This window comes from Pygocentrus nattereri, chromosome 22, assembly GCF_015220715.1.
Source record: "Pygocentrus nattereri isolate fPygNat1 chromosome 22, fPygNat1.pri, whole genome shotgun sequence".
In the NCBI taxonomy this organism is placed as follows: Eukaryota; Metazoa; Chordata; class Actinopteri; order Characiformes; family Serrasalmidae; genus Pygocentrus; species Pygocentrus nattereri.
Window position 1 is genome coordinate 18,395,781 of NC_051232.1, and position 23,279 is coordinate 18,419,059.

The window sequence follows — 23,279 nt, forward strand, 5'->3', positions numbered from 1 at the left end:
CGAGACTGACATGCGAGACATTTTCTCTCTAAACGTCTCGCACACCAAGTTACGTAGATTAATACCTTTCAGAAGGAGAGCGGCTCGACAGCCTTGCTGCTCGTCTGTGAGCTGACTTAGGTTAACGTTTATGTGGAATCGTCCTCTGAACGCCAGCGCACCGCAATGCGCGTCCCCGACCGCAGCTCTCGGAGCGACGGCGCGTTCATGAGGGCCACAGGCGCGCGCCCGCAGACGTTGCTCAGGCTTCAAGATGGCGGAAGCCCTGACAACTCAAGAAGAGGTGGTAAGACACCTTCACGTTTTCTTCTCCTTCTTTCCTTACACAGGCTTCACCGCGCCCGCCGCGTCCCTCGGGCAGTGTCGGCGGCCGTTTTGACCGTTTGTCGTAACTGACAAAGCCGAATGTGATGTGTGGTCTTCGCAGCGCGAGCGGTTAGTCCGGGGAGACGCGGCCCAGCGGCTGTTTTCTAACCCGTGCTCGCTTTAGTTAGCAGGCTAACCTGCTAACACCGTCCCCGGGAAATACAAGGCTGAGCTCGGCCATGTTCTCCGACTTTCCTGTTAAATGGTGAACAGAGGCGTGTGAATATATCGCGCCTTCGTATTTAATTGGTGCGAGTCCTGTCACGGGCAACCGGGCTTGAGGAGAGACGTTAAGGTCCGTCACACTTCTGAAGCGGCTAACCGCTAGCGAGGCTAGTTAGCCTGTCTGCTACATTGCTTTTAGACAGAAAGGGAGAGAATTAAATTGTAGGAAACCTTTCAGCCTCAGATAACGTTAGCCTGCTTGTCCGTTCTGCACGCCGCTGCTGCCGTTGCAGGTAGGAAACGTTAGCTCGTGTCGCTGTCTTGCAAAGGTCTCAGTGTTTTAGTAATGTGGACGAGCCGTCCACGCTCAGCAGCCCTGTATCAGCCCGCTGGAAGGTCTCTTGCATAGAAGTGCCTGTTCTATATTCTCTTAAGATAAGATGATCCTGTATTAGTCCCACAACGGGGAAATTCTCAGTGTTACAGCAGCAAACGGACGGCAACCTACTCAAGAGAAAGTGTAAGTTAAGCTACCTGGTTTACCACGTATTGAAACGCTTGTTAGCGTAAAGTGGATTTTTATTTCAGTGTGTCTGCGTGATTCAATGGTTAAGATGTAGAAGAGTCATTCAGAGTGGCTTGATTTAAGATGTTCCAGTGGAGAGATACCTGTGGACTATCTTACCTGTGGAGAGAGACCTGGCGTCGGGGGTGTATAAAGGGGAATTCCACCTATTTTTATAATCATATGTGAATAACTCGGTCTTTGAGCTGTGAACAGTGTCATTCACAGTGGTTTACTTGAAATCGTTTATTGTAGAGAAACTTGTCAGCTCGGATTTCTTTACAGTGGTGATGATGGGAACCAGTGGTCACAGTGTCTGCGACCTAAATATAGACATTTTATTTACTATCCAAAACCACCAGTGAATCTCCCTGTCTGAGTTTTTAATGTGTCACTTAATGTTGATGGCGCTAAAACACAGTGAATCTGAAAAAATGTTTTCTTTTGCCTAACACTGCCCTGCTGTGAATGGTGGAGGGTACACAGTTTGTACTCCTAACAGTTTGTAGGCTAGTTGGGATTCGAGAAGATGCTCTTTTTGTCAGTCTTCCCTAGTTGTAACTGATAACTGTCAGATTTTGTGGTTAAACTGAGGCCTTACTTTAATTTGGTCAACTACCAGGGGCCTTGTACCCCCTGTTGTGCACATTTTCATGGTTTCATTCTCAAGCAACCCCACTTTATGTCGGGAAGGGCTTGTTAATGACCTGGGCTGGCTTTCCCCAAAAGCATCAAATCATATTGTTAAAAAAAAATCTTGTAATATTGGATCAAAATATCACTTAAGTAACGTCCCTCTTCGCCAGCAGGTGGGGAATATTTTAATTAATTGATGAAATAATATTTGACCTCCTCCTCCCACCTTCCTGTCTTTGAGAGAAAGAGCTCAGTTAGATGAAAGGCCCTCCCTGATGCTGGGTTTCACTCTAAAATCCGTCACAGTATGAAAGAAAAATGTGTTATGATTTCCAGTTTAAACATATACAGGGCAGGAGGTGCTCCAAGGCCCCAGGGATGCACTACTTTTAGTCAAAGGTTTAAACGGCCTGTAAAAGAGGTGTTGGAATACTTGACTGTTTAGCCAGCTGTAGATTGAGTGCAGGAGTGCTGGTGCTTTTAAGTGTGCTTGTTGAATGTTCACTGATTTTTGACTGGTTAAGCTGTAATGGATGTCGTGTGTGCTCTAGGTGATGTGCAGATGAATTCAGCATGTTTTTATCTGTGATTTTCTCAGGCAGTGGAGGAGTTTCTGGCTGAAGTGAGGTGTAGAGAACAGTCACAGAATGCCGCCCTCGTCAGTCAAATCACTGCAGTCAAGTTCCTCATGGCACGAAAATTTGATGTCCCTAGAGCCATAGACCTCTTCCAGGCTTACAAGGTAGGGTATGATTTCTTCTTGACCCTTCTTCACAACAAGCACAGCTTCATTTGAGTGCTGTTTTATTTCACCATCACTTGCATACCTTTGTATCGTTGGTCTTAAATGAATAGTTTGGCAAAAAAAATCCAATTGACGTGATTTTCCACTTACTTCACATGCAGTAAGACATGTTTGTCATGTTTTTGCAAAAGACACAAAAAAAAGACAACACCTCATTTTTGCAGGTTTCTCATTATTCGATATGCAGCTTCCAGCTCTCTTGCAGTAAGCAAGCCTTAGGTCTTACTGTGCTAACACTATGTAGCTGCGTAGTGACCCCTGAGTTCCAGCATCCAGGACCTTGAAAACAGAGCAGTAATGGAAAGCGAGACATCATACGTATGATACAAGTGTAATTCCAGTTATATAACTGTGTAAATAAGACGTGTCCTTGCCGCTGTACCATTTTTTTAAATGAACAAGTTTGCATAGCTTGAGGGCTTGATTCCGGTGTGGACCATTAGCCTTGAAGCTCCAGTTCTAAGCTGAAGAACCAAAATTTGCATGCCAAACATGTATTGTAGGGGTGGGAATCTCTACGCACCACGTTTCGATTCGATCATTAATCACAGGGCTGCAATGCGATTATAAAATGATCATCAATGCATCTTTTTTTCTATACATGATTTCTTTTAAGAAATCTTTTAAAGCAAAGTATTTGTAATGATCCATAATGAATTTACTTCTGGTATCTTTTATTAATAAAACAAATGGAAGTGATGTGCCAAGTGAATTAGAAGGCTCTCATTCACTGCTCTTGTTTGGAGCACATGAGACACTGGCTCCCACACATCTGTGATAAAATGCACAGTTACAGTGAAATAAGATACTTTAGTGATTTTATAACTTTAGTTTTGGTCTCGTTGTAGAGAGTGAGGGGGGGGGGGGGTCAATAAAACTTCAATAATCTTCAAGATGGCGCATGTGCAATGTGGTGCGAAAGCTCTGGTTTTCAATGATTGAGAACTTGCGTGTAGACTGCAGGTCACATAGCAATGCAGTCTCACCCAGCTAGTAGCTAACGAAAAGGCAAAGAGAACAATTTAAGACGAACATCTGGAGCTGAATGGATTTATTCACATTTATAAGCACCGCAGTTGGTTTCCTGGTATGCTAAATCTGCAATGAGAGACTGTCAAACATGAAAAAGTTGCGAAGATGAAGTCACTTCTCTTTCGAATTTCAGCCTTGAATGCTGCCACATTTACATTCTGTTGCCTCAGGCAGAATTGAAGGTGAAACAGGAAAATTCGAGCAAATAGCTGGAGAATAAGAAGCGAGTTCAGGCTCATAAAACGGTCAAACCTTGAGAGATGTTTTACAAGAAGCTTTTTAAGAAGTGTCCTCAAGGGGATGCAAGGAAAACTATAGCTAAAGCTTAAAGCAGAGCAAAGTAAATCTGCGTATTCGTTTATACACTGAACAAAAATATAAACGTAACACTTGTTTTTGCCCATGTTTTTCAAGCACTGAACTCAAAGATCTAAGACTTTTTCTATGAACACACAAGGCCTTTTTCTCTCAAATATTGTTCACAAATGTGTCAATCTGTGTTAGTGAGCAATTCTCCTTAGCGGAGATAAACCCTCCACCTCACAGGTGTGGCATATCAAGATGCTGATTAGACAGTTGCACAGTTGTGCCTTAGGCTGGCCACAATAAAAGACCACTCTAAAATGTGCAGTTTTACTGTACTGGGGGTCCGAGGGGGTCAGAAAACCAGTCAGTATCTGGTGTGACCACCATTTGCCTCACACAGTGCAACACATCTCCTTTGCATAGAGTGGATCAGGTTGTTGATTGTGGCCTATGGAATGTTGGTCCGCCCCTCTTCAATGGCTGTGCGAAGTTGCTGGATGTTAGCAGGAACTGGAACACCAAAGCGTCCCAAACATGCTCAATGGGGGATATGTCTGGTGAGTATGCTGGCCATGCAAGAACTGGGATGTTTTCAGCTTCCAGGAATTGGGTACAGATCCTTGCAACATGGGACCATGCATTATCATGTTGCAACATGAGGTGATGGTCGTGGATAAATGGCACAACAGTGAGCCTCAGGATCTTGTCACGGTATCTCTGTGCATTCAAAATGGCATCAATAAAATGCACCTGTGTTAGTTGTCCATAACATACCCCCACCGCCACCATGGGCCACTCGATTCACAACGTTGACATCAGCAAACTGCTCACCCACACAACGCCATACACGCAGTCTGCCATCTGTTTTGTACAGTGAAAACCGTGATTCATCCGTGATGAGAACACTTCTCCAACGTGCCAGAAGCCATCGAATGAGAGCATTTTCCCACTCAAGTGGGTTACGACGACGAATTGTAGTCAGGTGGAGACCCCGATGAGGAGGACGAGCATGCAAATGAGCTTACCTTAGACGGTTTCTGACAGTTTGTGCAGAAATTCCTTGGTTATGCAAACAGATTGTTGCAGCAGCTGTTCTGTTGGCTGGTCTCAAACGACTTTGGAGGTGAAGATGCTGGATGTGGAGATCCTGGGCAGGTGTGGTTACACGTGGTCTGTGGTTGTGAGGTCGGTTGGATGTGCTGCCAAATTCTCTAAAATGCCTTTGGAGACGGCTTATGGTAGAGAAATGAACGTTCAATTCATGGGCAACAGCTCTGGTAGACATTCCTGCAGTCAGCATGCCAGTTGCATGCTCCTTTAAAACTTGCAACATCTGTGACATTGTGCTATGTAATAAAACTGCACATTTTAGAGTGGGCTTTTATTGTGGCCAGCCTAAGGCACGCTTGTGCAATAATCATGCTGTCTAATCAGCATCTTGATATGCCACACCTGTGAGGTGGAGGGATTATCTCCGCAAAGGAGAATTGCTCAATAACAAAGACTTAGACACATTTGTAAATAATATTTGAGAGAAAAAGGCATTTTATGTACATAGAAAAAGTCTTAGATCTTTGAGTTCAGCTCATGAAAAATGGGAGCAAAAACAAAAGTGTTGCGTTCATATTTTTGTTCAGTGTATCTTTTTTTTTTTTTTTTTTTTTTGTCTATGCTATGACGTTATCACATACTGCGATATATTGGACATTTAAATGTTGTTTCCTAAGGTGGTTTTATTTTTGTTGAAAGGACGAAATTGCTGTTCTTAACATTTTGGGTTGTCGTCTCCTGACCTAACCTATACTATATTTCCAAAAGTATTCGCTCGTCTGCCTTCACACGCATATGAACTTGAGTGACATTCTGTTCTTAATCCATAGGGTTTAATATGATGTTGACCCACCCTTTGCAGCTATAACAGCTTCAACTCATTTGGGGAGGCTTTCCGCAAGGTTTAGGAGTGTGTTTATGGGAATTTTTGACCATTCTTCCAGAAGCGCATTTGTGAGGTCAGACACTGATGTTGAACGAGAAGGCCTGGCTCACAGTCTCTGCTCTAATTCATCCCAAAGGTGTTCTGTCGGGTTGAGGTCAGGACTCTGTGCAGGCCAGCCAAGTTCTTCCACACCAAACTAACTCATCCATGTCTTTACAGACCTTGCTTTGTGCACTGGTGCGCAGTCATGTTGGAACAGGAAGGGGCCCGTCCTCAAACTGTTCCTGCAAAGTTGGGAGTGTGAAATTGTCCAAAATCTCATGGTGTGCTAAAGCACAGAGTTCCTTCCAGTGGAACTAAGGTGCCGATTCCAACTCCTGAAAAACAACCCCACGCCATAATCCCCCCTTCACCAAACTTTACACTTGACACAATGCAGTCAGACAAGTACCGGTCTCCTGGCTACCGCCAAACCCAGACTCGTCCGTCGGATTGCCAGACGGAGAAGTGTGATTAGTCATTCCAGAGAACACGTCTCCACTGCTCTGGAGTCCACTGCATTCAACACTTTGCGTTGCTCTTGGTGATATAAGGCTTGGCCGTGGAAACTCATTCAGTGAAGCTCTCTACGCTGTTCTTGAGCTGATCTGAAGGCCACGTGAAGTTTGGAGGTCTGTAGCAAAGTTGCAGGAAGTTGGCGACCTCTGTGCGCTATGCGCCTCAGCAGCCGCTGAACCCGCTCTGTCATTTTATGTAGCCGACCACTTCTTGGCCGAGTTTCTGTCGTTCCCAATCTCTTCCACTTTGTTATAATGCCACTGACAGTTGACTGGGGAATATTTCGTAGTGAGAATTTCACAACTGGAGGCATCCTATCATGGTACCATGCTGGAATTCACTAATGTTTGTAGAAGCAGTCTGCATGCCTAGGTGCTTGGTTTTATACACCTGTGGCCATGGAAGTGATTGGAACACCTAAATTCAGTGATTTGGATGGGTGACAATGCTTTTAGCAATATAGTGTACCTTTTAATGCAGAAGGTGTGTGTTGTGCTGCCACAGACTGTCCAGGCGCTGAATGCTGCATTTTCTGCCCAGCCCTAATGTCCTGGCTAATCATCTGCATTTGGAGTAATTAGAAAATCACGTAAACTAGATTTTTAACCAGACTGTTCTGTTAATAATATGGCTTTGTAAACTTACAGGCTGCTTAGATGAGGTGTCCACTTTGGGAGAGGTGACAAACTGCCCTTTGTTTTCGCAACCCCCCCCCACCACATACACGCGTGTGTGTATATACACAGATATGTGACAGTTTTGAAGCTCAGTTTTTATAGATGGTCTGTCTGTATGTTTTATAGCATGTTTGCAATCCACTTGTTTTTCAACCCTTGAAATGTGTTTAAAAAAAAAAATCTCAACAGGTACTAGTTAAGTACACAAGTTATCATTCATTGTATTCCCACTTATTTCTGATTTTAAATAGTTTATTTACACAATGAATATGCTGGAAATTCAGTGGGAAGCACTGTTGCCTCAGAGCAAGAAGAGCCTGGATTCGATTCTCCAGCTTAGATACTATTGGAGATACTGAGAGAGAGAGAGAGAGAGAGAGAGAGAGAGAGAGAAATCTGTATGTCTGCCCACCCTGTGATGGACTGGCAACCTGCCCAGGGTGTTTCCTGCCTTCCACCCAGTGACTGCTTGGTTAGTCTCCAGCACCCCTGCGACCCAGGCGGATAAGTAGCATAGAAGAAGACATTCAAAGAATAGCTTGGTGGTTTCACATGAGACACTCTCACTGCTCTCTTTTTGATAATTAGGCAGCAGGGCCACGCTGTGGCTTGTCACATTTTAGTGTGTGTTTACTTATGTATGTTTATGTTCAGAATACTCGGATAAAGGAAGGTATCTACAATATTAACCCTAATGAAGAACCTCTGAGGAATGAGCTGCTGAGTGGCAAATTCACAGTTCTGGTAAGTCTGTTTTTATATACAAAATTTTTTTTAAATTCAACTGCCATAATTGTTTCCACATAGTTTTAAAGACGTATTCCTTACTGATTCCTGCTTGTACATTTACATAAAATTTATTGTAGTTGAATTAGTGATGATGAAAAGAAGGGAGAAACTAAAGTTCTGAATCAAGTCAACTGTGTTCTGTTTGGATTGCATTTGTACCATAGTTTCATTCATGACTACAATGGTTAATGTCTGTGTGCGTGGCCAGTAAATGCTATGAGCCCTTCATAATGTGTTATTGCATTTCTGTTGAATTTTTTATGATTTGTTTGTCTGGATGTGTGTAGCCAGGGCGTGATGCAAAGGGTGCAGCCTTGGCACTCTTCACTGCTCGCCTTCACCGGCCTGATGATACTACCCATAAGGCTGTTCTTCAGGCCATCATATATCAGCTGGACAAGGCCATAGAGAGGTAAGACATGCATCCCTTTAAAACCACAGTGCATTTCAGTTGAGTAGATATTCATTGGTGACCAAACTGGTAAAACTTTAGGAAATCGAAATGGAAATAACGATAAAGACTTGCAGATAGTACCTGTTAGTTTATTTTCAGTGTTTGTTATTATGGTGTATCTATGGTGTATGGTGTACTGTCAGTCAGATGAATTCTGTTTGTGACTGTTTACATGTTGATTATAATAGAGCATGTTATCTTAATTTTTTTTATAGTTATTGACCTGCTAACCTTTATTTTACCCTAATGTGTAATTGTTTGAATATTAATGAATGATTTATTAATTTAATATTTTTTCCATGTGTATCTAAAGTATTCAGACTCAGAGAGATGGTCTTATATTCATCTATGACATGACAAACTCCACCTATGGCAACTTTGACTACGAACTCTGTGTGAAGATTTTGAACCTCCTCAAAGTAAGCGTTTCTTTGTCCGCTAAGAATAATAACATTATGAAGGCTTTGGCCCTGTGCAATGAAAAAAGATTAAGCTGTCCTACTATTGGTGTCAGTACTTACATTACTTTCATTTATGTGAAGGGTGCTTTTCCTGCCCGATTAAAGTGTGTATTCATCGTGTCATCGCCTCTCTGGTTCCGAGCTCCGTTTGCAGTGCTACGTCTTTTTGTGCGAGAGAAACTCAGAGAGAGGGTATGTTTATTTCACTCTGTCACTGTACCTGACATATAACAATACTTCTGGTTTGAACTAGTTTCCATTTATAGACACCGATCAGGCGTAACATTACAACCACCTCCTTGTTTCTATGCTGTTTGTGGTGGTGTGTTAGTGTGTGTTGCATTAGTGTGTGTTGTGCTGGCCTGAGTGGATCAGACACAGCAGTGCTGCTGGAGTTTTGTCCACTCTTTTAGACACTACTGTGTTGTTCGTCCACCTTGTAGATGCCACAGAGGTGTTTATAAACTCCAGCAGCTCTGCTGTGTCTGATCCACTCAGGCCAGCGCAACACACACTAACACAACACACACTAACACACCACCACCACCTCAAGTGTTAATGCAGTGCTGAGAATGATCCACCACCAAGTAGTACCTGCTCAGTGAGGGTCTGTGGGGGTCCTGACCACTGAAGAACAGGGTAAAAGGGGATAACAAAGTATCAGAGAAACAGATGGACTACAGTCTGTAACTGTAGAACTACGAAGTGCACCTATATAGTAAGTGGAGCTGATAAAATGACAGAGCATAGAAACAAGGAGGAAGTCATAATGTTATGCCTGACTGGTGTAATTGTACTGTATACAAACTTTTACAACCCTTTTGAAACTTCATGGCATTTTCTGGATTACAAATGGTATGCTTATACTACATGGCTAGAACTATGTGGCCCTTGAACATCACTTTGTACTTTTTGAGTGTCACATTTCCAAACTCATGTGTTAATATAGTTAGACCTCCCCTTTGCTGCCATAACAGCCTCCACCCATCTGGGAGCACCTCCCATTTTTGGAGCATGGCTGCAGGGTTTGCTCCATTGAGCCACAAGAGCATTAGTTAGGTCAAGCGCTGATGTTGGATGATATTGCTTGGCTAGCAGTCAGCATTCCATCTTCATCCCAAAGGTGTTGGATGGGCTTGAAGTGAGGACTCTCTTCAGGCCTGTATAGTTCTTCCAAACTCAGCAAAGTGTTTCTTTATAGACCTTGCATTGTGCATGGACATGTTGTCATGCTAAAACGGTACAGGTCATTTCCCAAATTGTTGCCAAGGGTTGGTTGTACACATTCCTCTACAATGTTACTGTCTGCTGTTGCATTAGGCTTTCCTTCATTGAAAGGGTATTGACATTTTTAGCCCTGTTGTTTTCCCAGTCAGTATATCTCTTAACATTTCTGTAAACAATTATCTTTTGGCTTTGAATTTTTTTTTTATAAATGTACACATCACAAATATATCTGCAAATATAATTTTCAATCCATAAGATGTTGAGAACTTTCAAAGGGGTTGAATAATTTATCAAATTCGTCATTGTATTAATATGATTAAGTATAGAAAGTTTTTAAATATTTGTACTTTTGTTCTTATGTAGATTCTTATTCCTCTCAGGTATGTACAGTAAAAGCTCATGAACTGGCCAGTCACATCCCAGTCAGCTCCCTCCCAGAGCACCTTGGAGGCTCATCACAGTACAGCCATATTGCATGGATCCAGTCATGCGTCAACTCCAGCCCCAACAACCCTAACAACTCGCCCTATGCCACTGCGGACTGCCTGGGCAGCTTATTGCGCTCCTACTCCCTGGAGCAAAACCAGTCGGCCAACAGTAACCCCATCACTGCCAACACCTCCGCCCAGGTGGAAGCCACCCTCCTTGGGGACTCCAACTGCCCCCACCTGGATGACGGTAATGCAAATCTGCAGAACCACAGGCATGTCCACTGGAATGGGTCAGCACTGCCAGGGTCAGGGCTCATCACAGGCTCGAATGCCAACATCGTAAATGGTCGCGGGCACCAGCCTCCCCCACAGTCGGACACACCACCTGACACACCCCTGCACCAAAAACACACCTCCGACATGGCGGGCACCTCGCTGACTAAAGTAGACATGCCTGTTGATAACTGCAGGCAAAAAGGCAATGGTGCTCAGGACAACCAGCAAGAAGGTGACTTTTTCGAAGAGGATGTAGGAGATGGAGTCCCGCCGCTTCCTCAGAAATCCTCAAGACAGACACCTCTGTCCCGCAGCCCCGTCCAGGACATGAACTGGCTGCCAGGAATGGGTGGGGAGGCATCAGTGACGTCGATACATGTTGCGGAGCCAGGTGGCATGACTGTGCAGGAACTGGTGCAGCACATCAAACGCAAAAAAAAGAAAGGCATCTATCAGGAATATGAGGAGATCCGCAAGGAACCACCTGCTGGAACCTTTGACTACTCCAAGTGAGAGATTGAATGTTGTAAATGATGATTCTGATTGCATTAGCAAGAAGAAGTTATGCAGATTTTTATTTATTTATTTATTTATTTATTATTTCTGACCTCACAATGATTTGATTTGATTCCAGGCACCCCCAAGTCAAAATTGACCTCTTTTCTTTTGTTAGTTCATGACCTTAGTCACACCATACAATTTAAAAGAAAAATACAGTCTTGGTTTTCAGTCAAAATGTGCTCTAGTGGACAAAGAATTAATATTATTTTCTGTCACATTTTACCTCTCACCACCCCCACCTATCATAATGATTAACTAGCTCAGTGATAATCATACCTGATAGTGTGTTTCACTTGGAAATATATCACATTGTGTAAGAAAAGTGCAATATGAGAAAAAAATCTATAGGAAACAGTTGAGTGAATCATTATATCTCAAATGTTTTAACTGGATTCTTGTTAATTTTATAAATTCTTTTGAGTTTGTAAAAGTAATTGAATGAGCTATTCATCCAGCAGTATAGTAGAGACAAAGAAAATATACTGAACATTTTTCTTGTACATTATGTCACAGTTGCTTGAAAGTGTTTATTTTTGGTCACAAATTGAGCACATCTTTTAGTAATGTTATTAGAAATTACTGTAGTTGATTTGACATTCTCACATTGATGCATTTAAATCATCGCCTTCAGATTGATGCATTGATGGGTTTTTACACCCTTGTTTGCCATGCTCATTACTTTCATGTTTTGATGCCCAGTGTGTTCTTTATTGATATCTGTTGCTGTATGGAGGTTTAAACATACCATCCCTGACTGAAGTAATCTAGAGAGGTCACAAACTAACAGAATTGGCAGCCATGTTTTACAAGAATGTTTAACGTAATGGGGAAATGGAGTCAATGGAGAGTTTTTCACCATAATATGTAACGCTGTGATGCTTGTTCCGACAGGAAACCAGCTAACCAAATAAAGAATCGCTACAGTGACGTCCTCTGTTTGGATGAATCTCGTGTACGACTTTGTCCTCTCAATGATGAGGATGATGAGGTCAGCATCACTCCACTTATATTTTACCCTGTTGTAATCTACTGATACCCACTAGTTAGTAACTGACTACCTTTTATAGTCAGTTCTTTTAGGAAAACTACTACTGAAATACTGCTGTTCTGTCTGTCTATTGGAGCCTGAGAAATCCATGTTTTCATTTGCAGTGAGGCATCTGCGAGCCATAGCTTTAAATATATAAAATACCTTGATGCCTTGCTATAGGATTTAATTTAGAAACTAGTCTGTAAAGACATGTTAAAAACTTACACTGTATAAAGCAGTCCTTGTTCTTACATAGTTTTCTAAAGGAGTGTTTTTTTTTTTCTTCTTCATGCAGACATCTGACTACATTAATGCAAGTTTCATGGATGGCTACAAGATGACAAATGCTTACATCGCTACTCAGGGTGAGAAACGTCTCTTTATTTGGTCATAGTATTTCATATATGATGTAATTTACTGGTGAATGTCCTCTTAACTGTTTCCACTAGAGGAAACAGCTGCTTACTGACACACCAAAGATTGTGAAAATAGGAGTTCTTAGTTAAAGAGCTGGAGTTGTTAGTAAATATGCTGATTGATGTTCCTTATACCAGAAGTGCCCAGACCTGGTCCTTGCGACCTACCTACCATTTGTTAAGTTAAGCCGAAGCTATATAAGGCTTCAGACGGTCATGGAAATGCTTGAAGAAATTTGGCTTTCCATGCCTGGAAAAGTCATGGAAAATAATAAGTATTGGGAAAATCATGGAACCCCCCCAACGATTCATTATCTCATTAAATTTGAAGCATTGAAGAGTCTAGATCACAAAAATAGTACAGAGAATAATATATCTACTCATGGAGTAGCTTCACTAAAGCTGGACGTACACAGTACCCGACTTCTGCAGTCTTAATAGATTTCTAAAAGCATCACAAACTTAATGTCAATTTGTCACAGAATTTGCCTTTTTTATGATGGTACACAGTAGATGACAAAGCAAAGAAAGTGTAGCTCACATAATGAGTTTGAGCAACTAATAAGAGCCCAGAATCTCAAGATCATAAGACACAAAAAGGCTCAGCTTACTGGATCGGACCTGTATATGTGTAGTGAAAATGCAAACTGGGGGTTAATTTGGGGTTAAGAAATGCTATCACATCACAGAGATGGAGACATATTTCACTATAAACTGTCAGCTAACATGAAATTGTAAAGATAGTGCCTTGACCTTGGATTCATACATTATAAACATGATGATGATGACTCTTGTCTGCCTGTGTTTACACCAGCTCCTCTTTCTCCATGTTAAGGCGGTGTGGTGCATGCCTCTTTACCTTTTTCTTTCACCGCTTGTGGTCCTTCCTTCAAAATGAATGAATTTGAATGTGCGGATTTGCCTCTTGGTGCTTGCATGATGCCTCTATCATGTCATGTCACAGACGGAAGTGTTACTGTAAATGCTAATGTGTTCGCTTCAGGTTTGCACACCATCTTCAAAGTCTTGTGCAACACCCTACCACAAATTAGTCTTTACAGTGCTCCGTCTGTATGGCAGCAGCTAAACGAACATAACATGCTGCAACTACGTTAAGAAATTATGAGCTAACTACCTTACTATGTTATACCATCCTTTTGTAATTACTTACCAGGAAGTGCTTTCTTTGTATTACCTGTTGATAATGTGATCTGGAAGTTGTTCTAAATTGTTTGGCAAGATTTATTGTCTCTGTATCATTCATTCATTGCACTTCATTCATTAAAATATCCTGGCTGCAATTTATAACTTGGAGAGGCAGAAAGAAAAATGTATTTAGATTTTTATGTGTGTGCTTTGTGTGTTAATGATTAATCTTTTCTCTATAAAATGCTTGTGGTTTTAGGGCCTTTGCCAAAAACTTTTGCTGATTTCTGGAGAATGGTGTGGGAGCAAATGGTATTAATTATCGTAATGACAACAAGGTAAACACCACTGGCATACTCTATCTTCTTCCTTTCATTTCATTCTTGCTTTTTCCTCTTTAATTGCTTAAATGTATAAAAGTGCTATCAGGTCTGAGGAATTTTGTTCAGCTAGTGTGCTTGGGTTAACTAAGGTTAGCAAGTGTACAGTAAGAGAATGGGATGGTATTCATAAGAGCAAAATGGCAGGTGTTTAAAACTGATATACAAATGAAACAGTACTGTTTATTTAACATCTAGTCAAAGGTCATTCATTCATTCTTTTTTTTCTCCCCCCCCCCCCCCCCCCATTTTTCAGTGTCTCAAAGGAAAAGAGAGTGGATTTTAAAAAAAAATTTTTTTTATTAAATATATACCAAAATGACATGCATGCCTTCAACATATAATCCAAGTGTAATACCAAATGGACTAGAACACTAATACTGGATAAAGTTTATTGGCCTGATGTGTCTAAATTTGAGGTCTTTGAATATAACATGTGGCAGTGTACATGCTGCTGAAGGAGTGAAAAACTTCACTGTTTACAACAAGCATGGTGGAGGGTGAAGTTTAAGATGTATGTGGTGTTGGTGGTTTGACTTTGAATGAAGACATCATGTCATGAAGACATAAATGGTGGTTTGAATTTTCCACAGGACTCTGTAAACATTAAATTTGGCTTGAGAACTGTCTTTTAACTATTGCTCAGCTATGTAGAATTTCTCTGAAATTACTTCAGAATAAAGAATTGTAAATCAATTTGATTTTCAAATTCAATATACCTATGGTGCCAGTGATATTCAGAACTCTGCTTCATTTAACATGCTTCTCTTCCTCAGAGTTGTGGAGCGAGGCCGGGTGAAGTGTGGACAGTACTGGCCTTTGGAAGCAGGCCGCACAGAAGAGTATGGGTTCTTCCTGGTGAGAAATGTCCATATTGAGATGTTTCAGGACTTTAAACTGTCACATCTGGAGCTCTATAACAGTCAGGTATGCCTTTCTCCCACACACTCACCTGTTCTCTCCCATCTCTCCTTTTATCTCTGTCTCATTTTCATCCACAGCCCATTTTCTCTTACTACAACATGCTCATGTGAGTGGAGTTCATTTGGTTATTAAGTACAAAAGTCAAGGTAATACTCTGATGTTTTTCCTGTGCGGTGTTTATCTTGACAGTTTTTAATGTGCTTAAAATTTGCAAAAACAAGACTTTTAGAGACTCTACTTACTTTTACTGCGGAACATTTTTATGACTGTTGGCAGCACAAGTATTGGGAGCTAGACTGTGTTCCCTATAGAATTGTTGTGAAACGCAAGTAGGTGCAGTGTTTTTATTTTGTTTGATACTTTTCGTCTTAAATGTCAAAGTTTGGAAGTGAGAGATGGAGGCCAGAGCAAAGCAGGTACTGCAAGTGTGTGTATGTATGTATGTATGTATGTATAAATGTATTACTGAGTCACTGACTTTACACCTTAGTTATTTAAATCACCCTCTTGGTGGCTGTAAATAGCACAATTTTAAAGGTTCTAAAACCAACTCACAGTGAGAGCTAGCAAATCTAAAGGACGACCTCTGTATGTTGTGGTTAGTTTTAACATGCTTCTGCCGTTAAGTCATACCCAAAGAGCAGTCCATGTTCCACCTTATTAATTCAAAACTTTTCATTCAAAAATTCCAACAAACAAACATTTATGTATATAGCACTTTTCCAAGTCAGGCTACAAAGTGCTTCACAGCAATAAACCGATATAAAACAAATAAAATAGACAGTACAGCTTCAAACACATAGAACGTTAGCTGTGTCCGAACTCAAAGGCTAAGGCATACAGATCACATCTTAAGCCTTTTTTAAACATCTCCTTAGACTTAGCAACTCTAATGTCTAAGAGCACATTATTCCAGAGTTCCAGAGTAAAAATATCCTCTGCAGTCATGTGCAAATGTTTTGTTTTGTGCATGCAAATAAGTCATTCACATTTTCAAGCTTATATTCCAAGATTACCAAGTCAGTAGCGATGCAACTGATTCTCCACTGACCTGAACAGTTATGTGCATATAAACTTATTACCCACTGTGTTTTGTTCTGTACAGTTTTAACACTTTAGGCTGCAGATCTGAAGTAAATATGACTTCTATGTGAGAATGTAATGTGTAAATATGAGTGTCAATTAGGGGAACAATTGCCCCTTGTAAAATACAACACCTGATTTTTTTTTTTTCTTTAGACTGCTCTCAACATTGCTGGCCAAGTCAGCATGTAAATCTACAGTTGGCAGGTAGTGTTTGTGACTAACTTCACCTCATTCAAGCAGGAATGCAGTTACTGTCTCATCTCATCTTAATGAACTAAATAAAATAGAATAAATAGTCTAACAAGATGCAGAGTACTTCATGTAAGAAGTGATGTTTAAAAAAAAAAAAAAAAAAAAAAAATCAGAAAGTAACACCGTAGTAAATATTTTTGACATTCTGATTTATGCACTGTGTGAAGCAAGTCACATTTCTGCAATATGGCCTTTCTGCTAGATCATAACTTTTTTTCACTTAAAACTTGCAAACCCTTGCATATGATTAGAGTTAATGTAAATGAAATGTTTAAATTTTATCATTCTGTATGCATTAATCACACAAAAAATGTCCTGAAATATGCTTGGAATGCAAAATTGGACAGTCTATTTCCACTTTGAAGATGTGAAAACATGTTTGTTTAAACTTCCAAAACAGAATTTCCCCAGATATCCTGAAGAGGTGTTGAAAAGAAAGGTGTTGCCAAAAATTGCAAAAGCTTTATTTAGAGTGCCATTTCCACTGGTCCTGCTATGATATGGGTTTCTTTTGTGGGTTTTCCCCAGATTGCCAGCTCTATTTGTATCTCTGATATTGCCTGGTAAAGTAGGCTTAACCTTGTGCTTTTGACTATCATTATGTATTTCATTCTTTTTTTTTTTCTCTCTCACACAGACTGGTGAGTGTAGAGAGGTCTCTCATTACCTCTACGTAAGTTGGCCAGATTTCGGGGTTCCAAAGTCTGCATCAGCCATGTTAGACTTTCGGGCGCAGGTTAAACAGAGGCAGGAGCTTGCGTTACGAACGCTGTACCCAGATTGGACAGGCCCTCCAGGGGGCCCTCCAATAGTGGTTCACTGCAGTGCTGGAATTGGAAGAACAGGTATGTTGGGATTTACACTGAGAGCTGTTGAATTCCTATAGCTGTATATGTACTCAAGCATTATTATGTGATTAACTTTAACTTTTAAATAGCATTGATTTTATGAAAGGAATGATTCTGACCACTTTATAAGCAAAAGTTCGGTTGCATTTTCATTAAGTTCTGTAAAGCTGATTCCAGTTGGTGGGCATTTAGTGTTTCTCAAGAATGGTCTATTCTTTTTGGCTCTTCAATGTTGTGTAATGTTGTGGCAGGACATAAGATGGTAGTGTTCATGCAAGAAAGCCCACCAACATTTAATGCAGTGTTGTAAATGCGGAATGGGCCAGAGTTAATCTAAGTCTGTGTGCGGGGCTGTTCAGCACTTACAGAAGACATTTGAATTCACAGGGTTCAAAGGGTTCACACCAATTACTGAAGGCAGAGGTTCACATCCTTTTTCTTATAAAGACATTAAGTGTTGGAGTACAGTTAAATAAATGTTTGTGGTATTTTACTGATTTCTTTTGTTGTTAAATGAAGATAGTTCAGACTTTCAAACAGCGCTATGTCCACTGTATGTTTTATAATCTGAGCTTTAACTGAAAGGGTGAGGCTGAATTTCAGTTGTTTGCTTTGCCATCTTTGCATCAGTATTTTTCCTGTTCTGCTTTTGTATTGTCTAGCTTTCACATCCGTAAGAGAACTACAAAAAAGACCATGGCCAGAATTCACATATCAAATAAAGTGCTACATGAAAAGTAATAGGCAGGTGACTGCCTAGCCAGGATGAGTCATGACTTTTAATGTAGGTGTAGTAGCAGCATTCAAATACAGCATGAGTTTACTTACCATGCTCATCTTATTCACTTGCACTACAAATTCTGTGTTTGGAGCAAAATCCCTGTTATACACCTTTTAATATAAAATATTATGTGTATATATAAAACAAGTGTTTTCATTGTTAATACTGCAAGACTTACAGATTTCCTGTTGTGCAAAATGGATCTAGATTACAACATATCTTTCTTGGATGTTAAATATCTGGTAAATACCTTTTTTTTGGTGCTTGAAAGTTTGTGAACCTTTTAGAATTTTCTATATTTCTGCATAAATATGACCTAAAACATCAGATTTTCAGAGTCCTAAAAGTAGATAAAGAGAACCTAGTTAAACAAATGACACAAAAATATTATACTTGGTCATTTGTTTATTAAGGAAAATGATCCAATATTACATATTTGTGAGTGGCAAACGTATGAGAACCTGTAGGATTTGCAGTTAATTTGAAGGTGAAATTAGTCAGGTGTTTTCAATCAATGGGATGACAATCAGGTGTGAGTGGGCACCCTGTTTTATTTAAAGAACAGTGATCTATCAAAGTCTGCTCTTCACAACACAAGTTTATGGAAGTGTATCATGGCCTGAACAAAGGAGTTTTCTGAGGACCTCAGAAAAAGAGTTGTTGATGCTCCTCAGGCTGGAAAAGGTTACAAAACCATCTCTAAAGAGTTTGGACTCCACCAATCTTCAGACAGGTTGTGTACAAATGGAGGAAATTCAAGACCATCGTTTCCCTCCCCAGGAGTGGTCGACCAACAATAAATAACAGTAACTTTGAACCTCAGTTATTTTAACTGTCTTTTTCTAACATTGAATTGAATATATGATCAGAGTACAGAGATTTAGCTTTGGTTTAAGGGTATTTACAGATTGAGTGAACAGTGTAGGGTTGAGAAGTAATTGGACAATTGACCACTAGGCTGAAAAATAAAAACAGACCTATCTGAGAGACAGAAAAAGCATTAAATGTGACCAAATGTTTGGTATATTCTTAAAAAGAAAGAATGCACTTGTGGGCTCAAACACCAAAAGGCATGAGAAACAACTGTGGTTGATGGAAAAACTTTACCCAACTTTACATCAAGAACACCCTCCATGAGTTAGGCATCTGTGTCAAAGTGAAGAATCAGATGATTTCACTGGAGTAAATACAGGGGGCCCACAAGGAGTAAATCAACGGTAAGCCTCAAAATGATTAGAATTTCCCTGAAACCCTCTAAATAGCCTGTTCTGTTCTGAAAAGCTTTATGGACAGGTGGGACAAAGATAAACCTTTACTAGAATGATGGGAAGAGAAGAGTAAGAAGAAGGAACTGCTAATGAGCCAAGCATGGTGCAGGTAGTGTGTAGACATGAATGGCTGTTGGTTAGATTGGTTCCCTTGTATCTATTAGTGATGTGACTGCTAACAAAAGCAGAAGGATGAATTCTGAACTATATAAAGCTAGGTCATCTGCTCAGATTCAGCCAAGTGTTTCAGAACTCATCAAACAATGCTTCACAGTGCAGACAGACAGTGACCCAAAGCATATCTTGAGACTCAAGACCTTTTTAAGGCAAAGAAATGGAAAGTTCTGCAATGGTCAAGTCAGTCACCTGACCTTAATCAAGCATGCATTTCACATACTGAAGGCAAAACCAAAGGGAAGATGCTACAGGAACTTAAGACAGCCACAGTAAAGAACTGTCGGAGCATCACCAGGGAAGAAACCCAGCATCTGATCATGTCTATAGGTTCTAGCCTTTTTTGCCATCATTGTTTACAACAAGATGTTACCAATAATAATTTACTTTTTGTTGTTGGTTCATCCAATTGTACAAAGTATGTACTGGCTGTGTATGTAAATGGTTAGAATTCCTACACCTTTCACTTTGAGTTTATATTCATTATTTAATTTCAACTGTACATTCCCTACCATTCGAGCTTTTATTAATGTCTCCACCATTCACACAATCTCTGGTCTTCAGGTACGTTCTGCACATTGGACATCTGCCTCTCGCGGCTGGAAGACATTGGCACGGTGGACGTGAAGCAGACAGTGCGACGCATGCGCACACAGCGCGCCTTCAGCATCCAGACGTGGGACCAGTACTATTTCTGCTACAAAGCCGTGATTGAGTACGCGCAGCAAATGGGCCGTCTGCAGCCCGTGGAGTGGTCCGACACGGAGTTGGAGACAGACAGTGAGTGAGAGGCCAAGCGAGAAAACACTGGGAGAGAGAGAAAACGATACAGGGAGGAGAAGAGATGCACGTGGTGCTCTTTTAGTCCTCCCTACAACCCTCAACTAGATGGAGTTACCAGACTCTGTACTCAGTTGTTTTTTCCTTGCTGGGAAAACGGCTGGAAGAAGGGAGAGAAAAGAGCGAAGGAGAGGATGCTTTTGTCCTGCCACTTTTCAAGCCCCCCCCCTTTTTTTTTCTTTTTTTTTTTTTTTTTAACCAAAAAAAAACAACAAAAGAACAGCTGACTCTGAAGAGGTCAGTGACCGTGGCTTGGTGTACGAGTTGTAGCATTTTTATTTTTTCCTCAACATTGACTTGCACATGTGGAATGACAAACTTGAAATATTACCCAGTTTATTTCCTTCAAATATTCAGCTTTTAGTGTCACACAACATGAGGTTAACCTCATGAAAATGGTGTGAAATTCTAAAACATGAAACTTGAAATCACAACAACATGGTAAGTGTCTGAACAGGTTCCAACACTTTTTTTTTTTTTTTTTTTTTTTTTTTTTTTGCTCTAATTTTTTTGTTCATATGTAAACTAACCTTCAAGCCAAAGGTATCACATTGAATGCTTGGATGTATCTGTAATGATCATTGTGACTTAAAACGTGTATATTCTTGTAAGATATACATTTATATATTGTGCATAACAACCTTTGAAAAAAGCAGTGTTTTAATATAATACTCAATGTTCAGAAGTATATATATATATAAATATATATAAATATATGTAAGAATAATGTTGGATTAGAACAATAAGAGAAGAACAGGAGGATATCACAGAAAGAGAAAACTTATGCTATGTCATATATCTTGTATGAGTTCTATTCCTGCATCCAGTTTTAATCTGTTCCAGTTCCTTACTTGATGATTATCTATCAATTGGCCTTAAATCCAGGGCTTATATTCAACAAGTGACCCAGAATAGGAGGGCTGTCACGGAAAGCAAAGGCTTTAGTTAATGCTAGTTTTTCAAACTTGGCTTCATGTCTACAGTTGGTGCATTTTATGCATGCATGTGTGAGAGAAAGTATGTTTGAAATGTGAAGTGCACGTCTGTGACGACCTGGAAAACTTGCAAACTAAGTTTAAAATGCACCAATTGTAGCTTTGTTTTTATAGCTATGTAGGTTGTTTCTTTGTTAGACATCAAGTATTAGGCTTAATGTTGGCTGTCCATCGTGTTTAGCTTAACCACAAGGTGATCTGATCCTAGATCAGCACTCCTCATTCTTAGATTACTAGTGAATATTGGCCCTTGAACTTGAATCACTGCCTTGATCCTATAAAAGATGCCCCCAATCTTTTTCCTGTTCTCTTTATAACTCCTATTCATGTTTGTTCTGCTTTATCCCTAATCTATGGCCCTGTCTCAACGTCTGACGTCCTGCACCTCTCCTTTTCTGGCTTATGCAGAGAAACAAAGACCCTGTTCACACCTGATCATTTTGCGCATCTTGAGTATCAGGTTTATACCCATTTAAAATTTCAATCTGATCGCTCAAATCATTTCAGAAAATTGAGATGCATTTTTGCCAGATGTTAAACAAGTCTCTCCAAGCCACATTTGACCACCTTAACCACTCCCAATGCCGTGATGCTGCTGTGAAGTACCTGCTCGAGTGCCAACACTAAACAGGCATCACTCCTCCACTTCAGCTTTTAGCTTCTCCTGATCAGAGGAATTTGTCCCCCAAAAGTAGTGCTGGCTATTGGTGACCAGTATGCAGACCAGGTCCTCCTGCGCTTCATATAATCAGTAATAGTAGCATTTCTTTTTCAGCTGTTGAGTTCCTCCTCTTGAGTTTTTCAAGAGTAGGCAGTGGCCCAAGCTAGTTAAAATAAAGCGGTTTGCTTAGTGTTTTTCACCTTATTATTCCCTGTTGTGCTACATTGCATGATGTTGTGGCGCACACAGTCCATAACCGCAATAATTAACAGAGGAGACTCATTAGTTTAAACGCTACCATTTTATATACACTGCTCAAAAAAATAAAGGGAACACTAACACATCCTAGATCTGAATAAATGAAATATTCTCATTGAATACTTTGTTCTGTACAAAGTTGAATGTGCTGACAACAAAATCACCCAAATAATCAATGGAAATCAAATTTATTAACCAATGGAGGCCTGGATTTGGAGTCAAGTGGAAAAACGCACTACAGGCTGATCCAACTTTGATGGAATGTCCTTAAAACAAGTTAAAAAGAGGCTCAGTATTTTGTGTGTGTGTGGTCTCACAAAGGGTCTGAGGATCTCATCTCGGTACCTAATGACAGTCAGGCTACCTCTGGTGAGCACATGGAGGGCTGTGCGGCCCTCCAAAGAAATGCCACCCCACACCATTACTGACCCACTGCCAAACCGGTCATGCTGAAGGATGTTGCAGGCAGCAGATCGCTCTCCACGGCGTCTCCAGACTCTGTCACGTCTGTCACATGTGCTCAGTGTGAACCTGCTTTCATCTGTGAAGAGCACAGGGCGCCAGTGGCAAACTTGCCAATCCTGGTGTTCTCTGGCAAATGCCAAGAGTCCTGCACGGTGTTGGGCTGTGAGCACAACCCCCATCTGTGGACGTCGGGCCCTCATACCATCCTCATGGAGTCGGTTTCTAACCGTTTGTGCAGACACATGCACATTTTTGGCCTGCTGGAGGTCATTTTGCAGGGCTCTGGCAGTGCTCCTCCTGTTCTTCCTTGCACAAAGGCAGAGGTAGCGGTCCTGCTGCTGGGTTGTTGCCCTCCTACGGTCTCCTCCATGTGTCCTTGTGTACTGGCCTGTCTCCTGGTAGCACCTCCAGCCTCTGGACACTACGCTGACAGACACAGCAAACCTTCTTGCCACAGCTCGCATTGATGTGCCATCTTGGATGAGCTGCACTACCTGAGCCACTTGTGTG

At 40.8% G+C, this 23,279-nt stretch overlaps 1 protein-coding gene across 1 annotated transcript; it reads left to right on the plus strand.

The window, feature by feature from the left end:
* The first annotated feature begins 231 nt into the window (after positions 1 to 231).
* Positions 232 to 20,849, plus strand: ptpn9b (protein tyrosine phosphatase non-receptor type 9b). The gene is made up of 13 exons (XM_017709411.2): positions 232 to 286; positions 2,331 to 2,474; positions 7,701 to 7,790; positions 8,123 to 8,247; positions 8,603 to 8,708; positions 8,832 to 8,942; positions 10,358 to 11,193; positions 12,137 to 12,233; positions 12,571 to 12,640; positions 14,097 to 14,175; positions 14,994 to 15,144; positions 17,117 to 17,324; positions 20,115 to 20,849. Exons 1-13 carry the CDS (start codon positions 254 to 256, stop codon positions 20,336 to 20,338), a joined length of 2,274 nt encoding a protein of 757 aa, XP_017564900.1. The 5' UTR covers positions 232 to 253; the 3' UTR covers positions 20,339 to 20,849.
* Positions 20,850 to 23,279: the final 2,430 nt, after the last annotated feature.

Coding starts and splice junctions, on each gene's coding strand:
- ptpn9b (XM_017709411.2), top strand. CDS start 254: ATGGCGGAAGCCCTGACAACTCAAGAAGAGGTG. Junction 12,234..12,570: donor TCAATGATGAGGATGATGAG/GTCAGCATCACT, acceptor TTCTTCATGCAG/ACATCTGACTACATTAATGC. Junction 14,176..14,993: donor ATTATCGTAATGACAACAAG/GTAAACACCACT, acceptor TCTCTTCCTCAG/AGTTGTGGAGCGAGGCCGGG.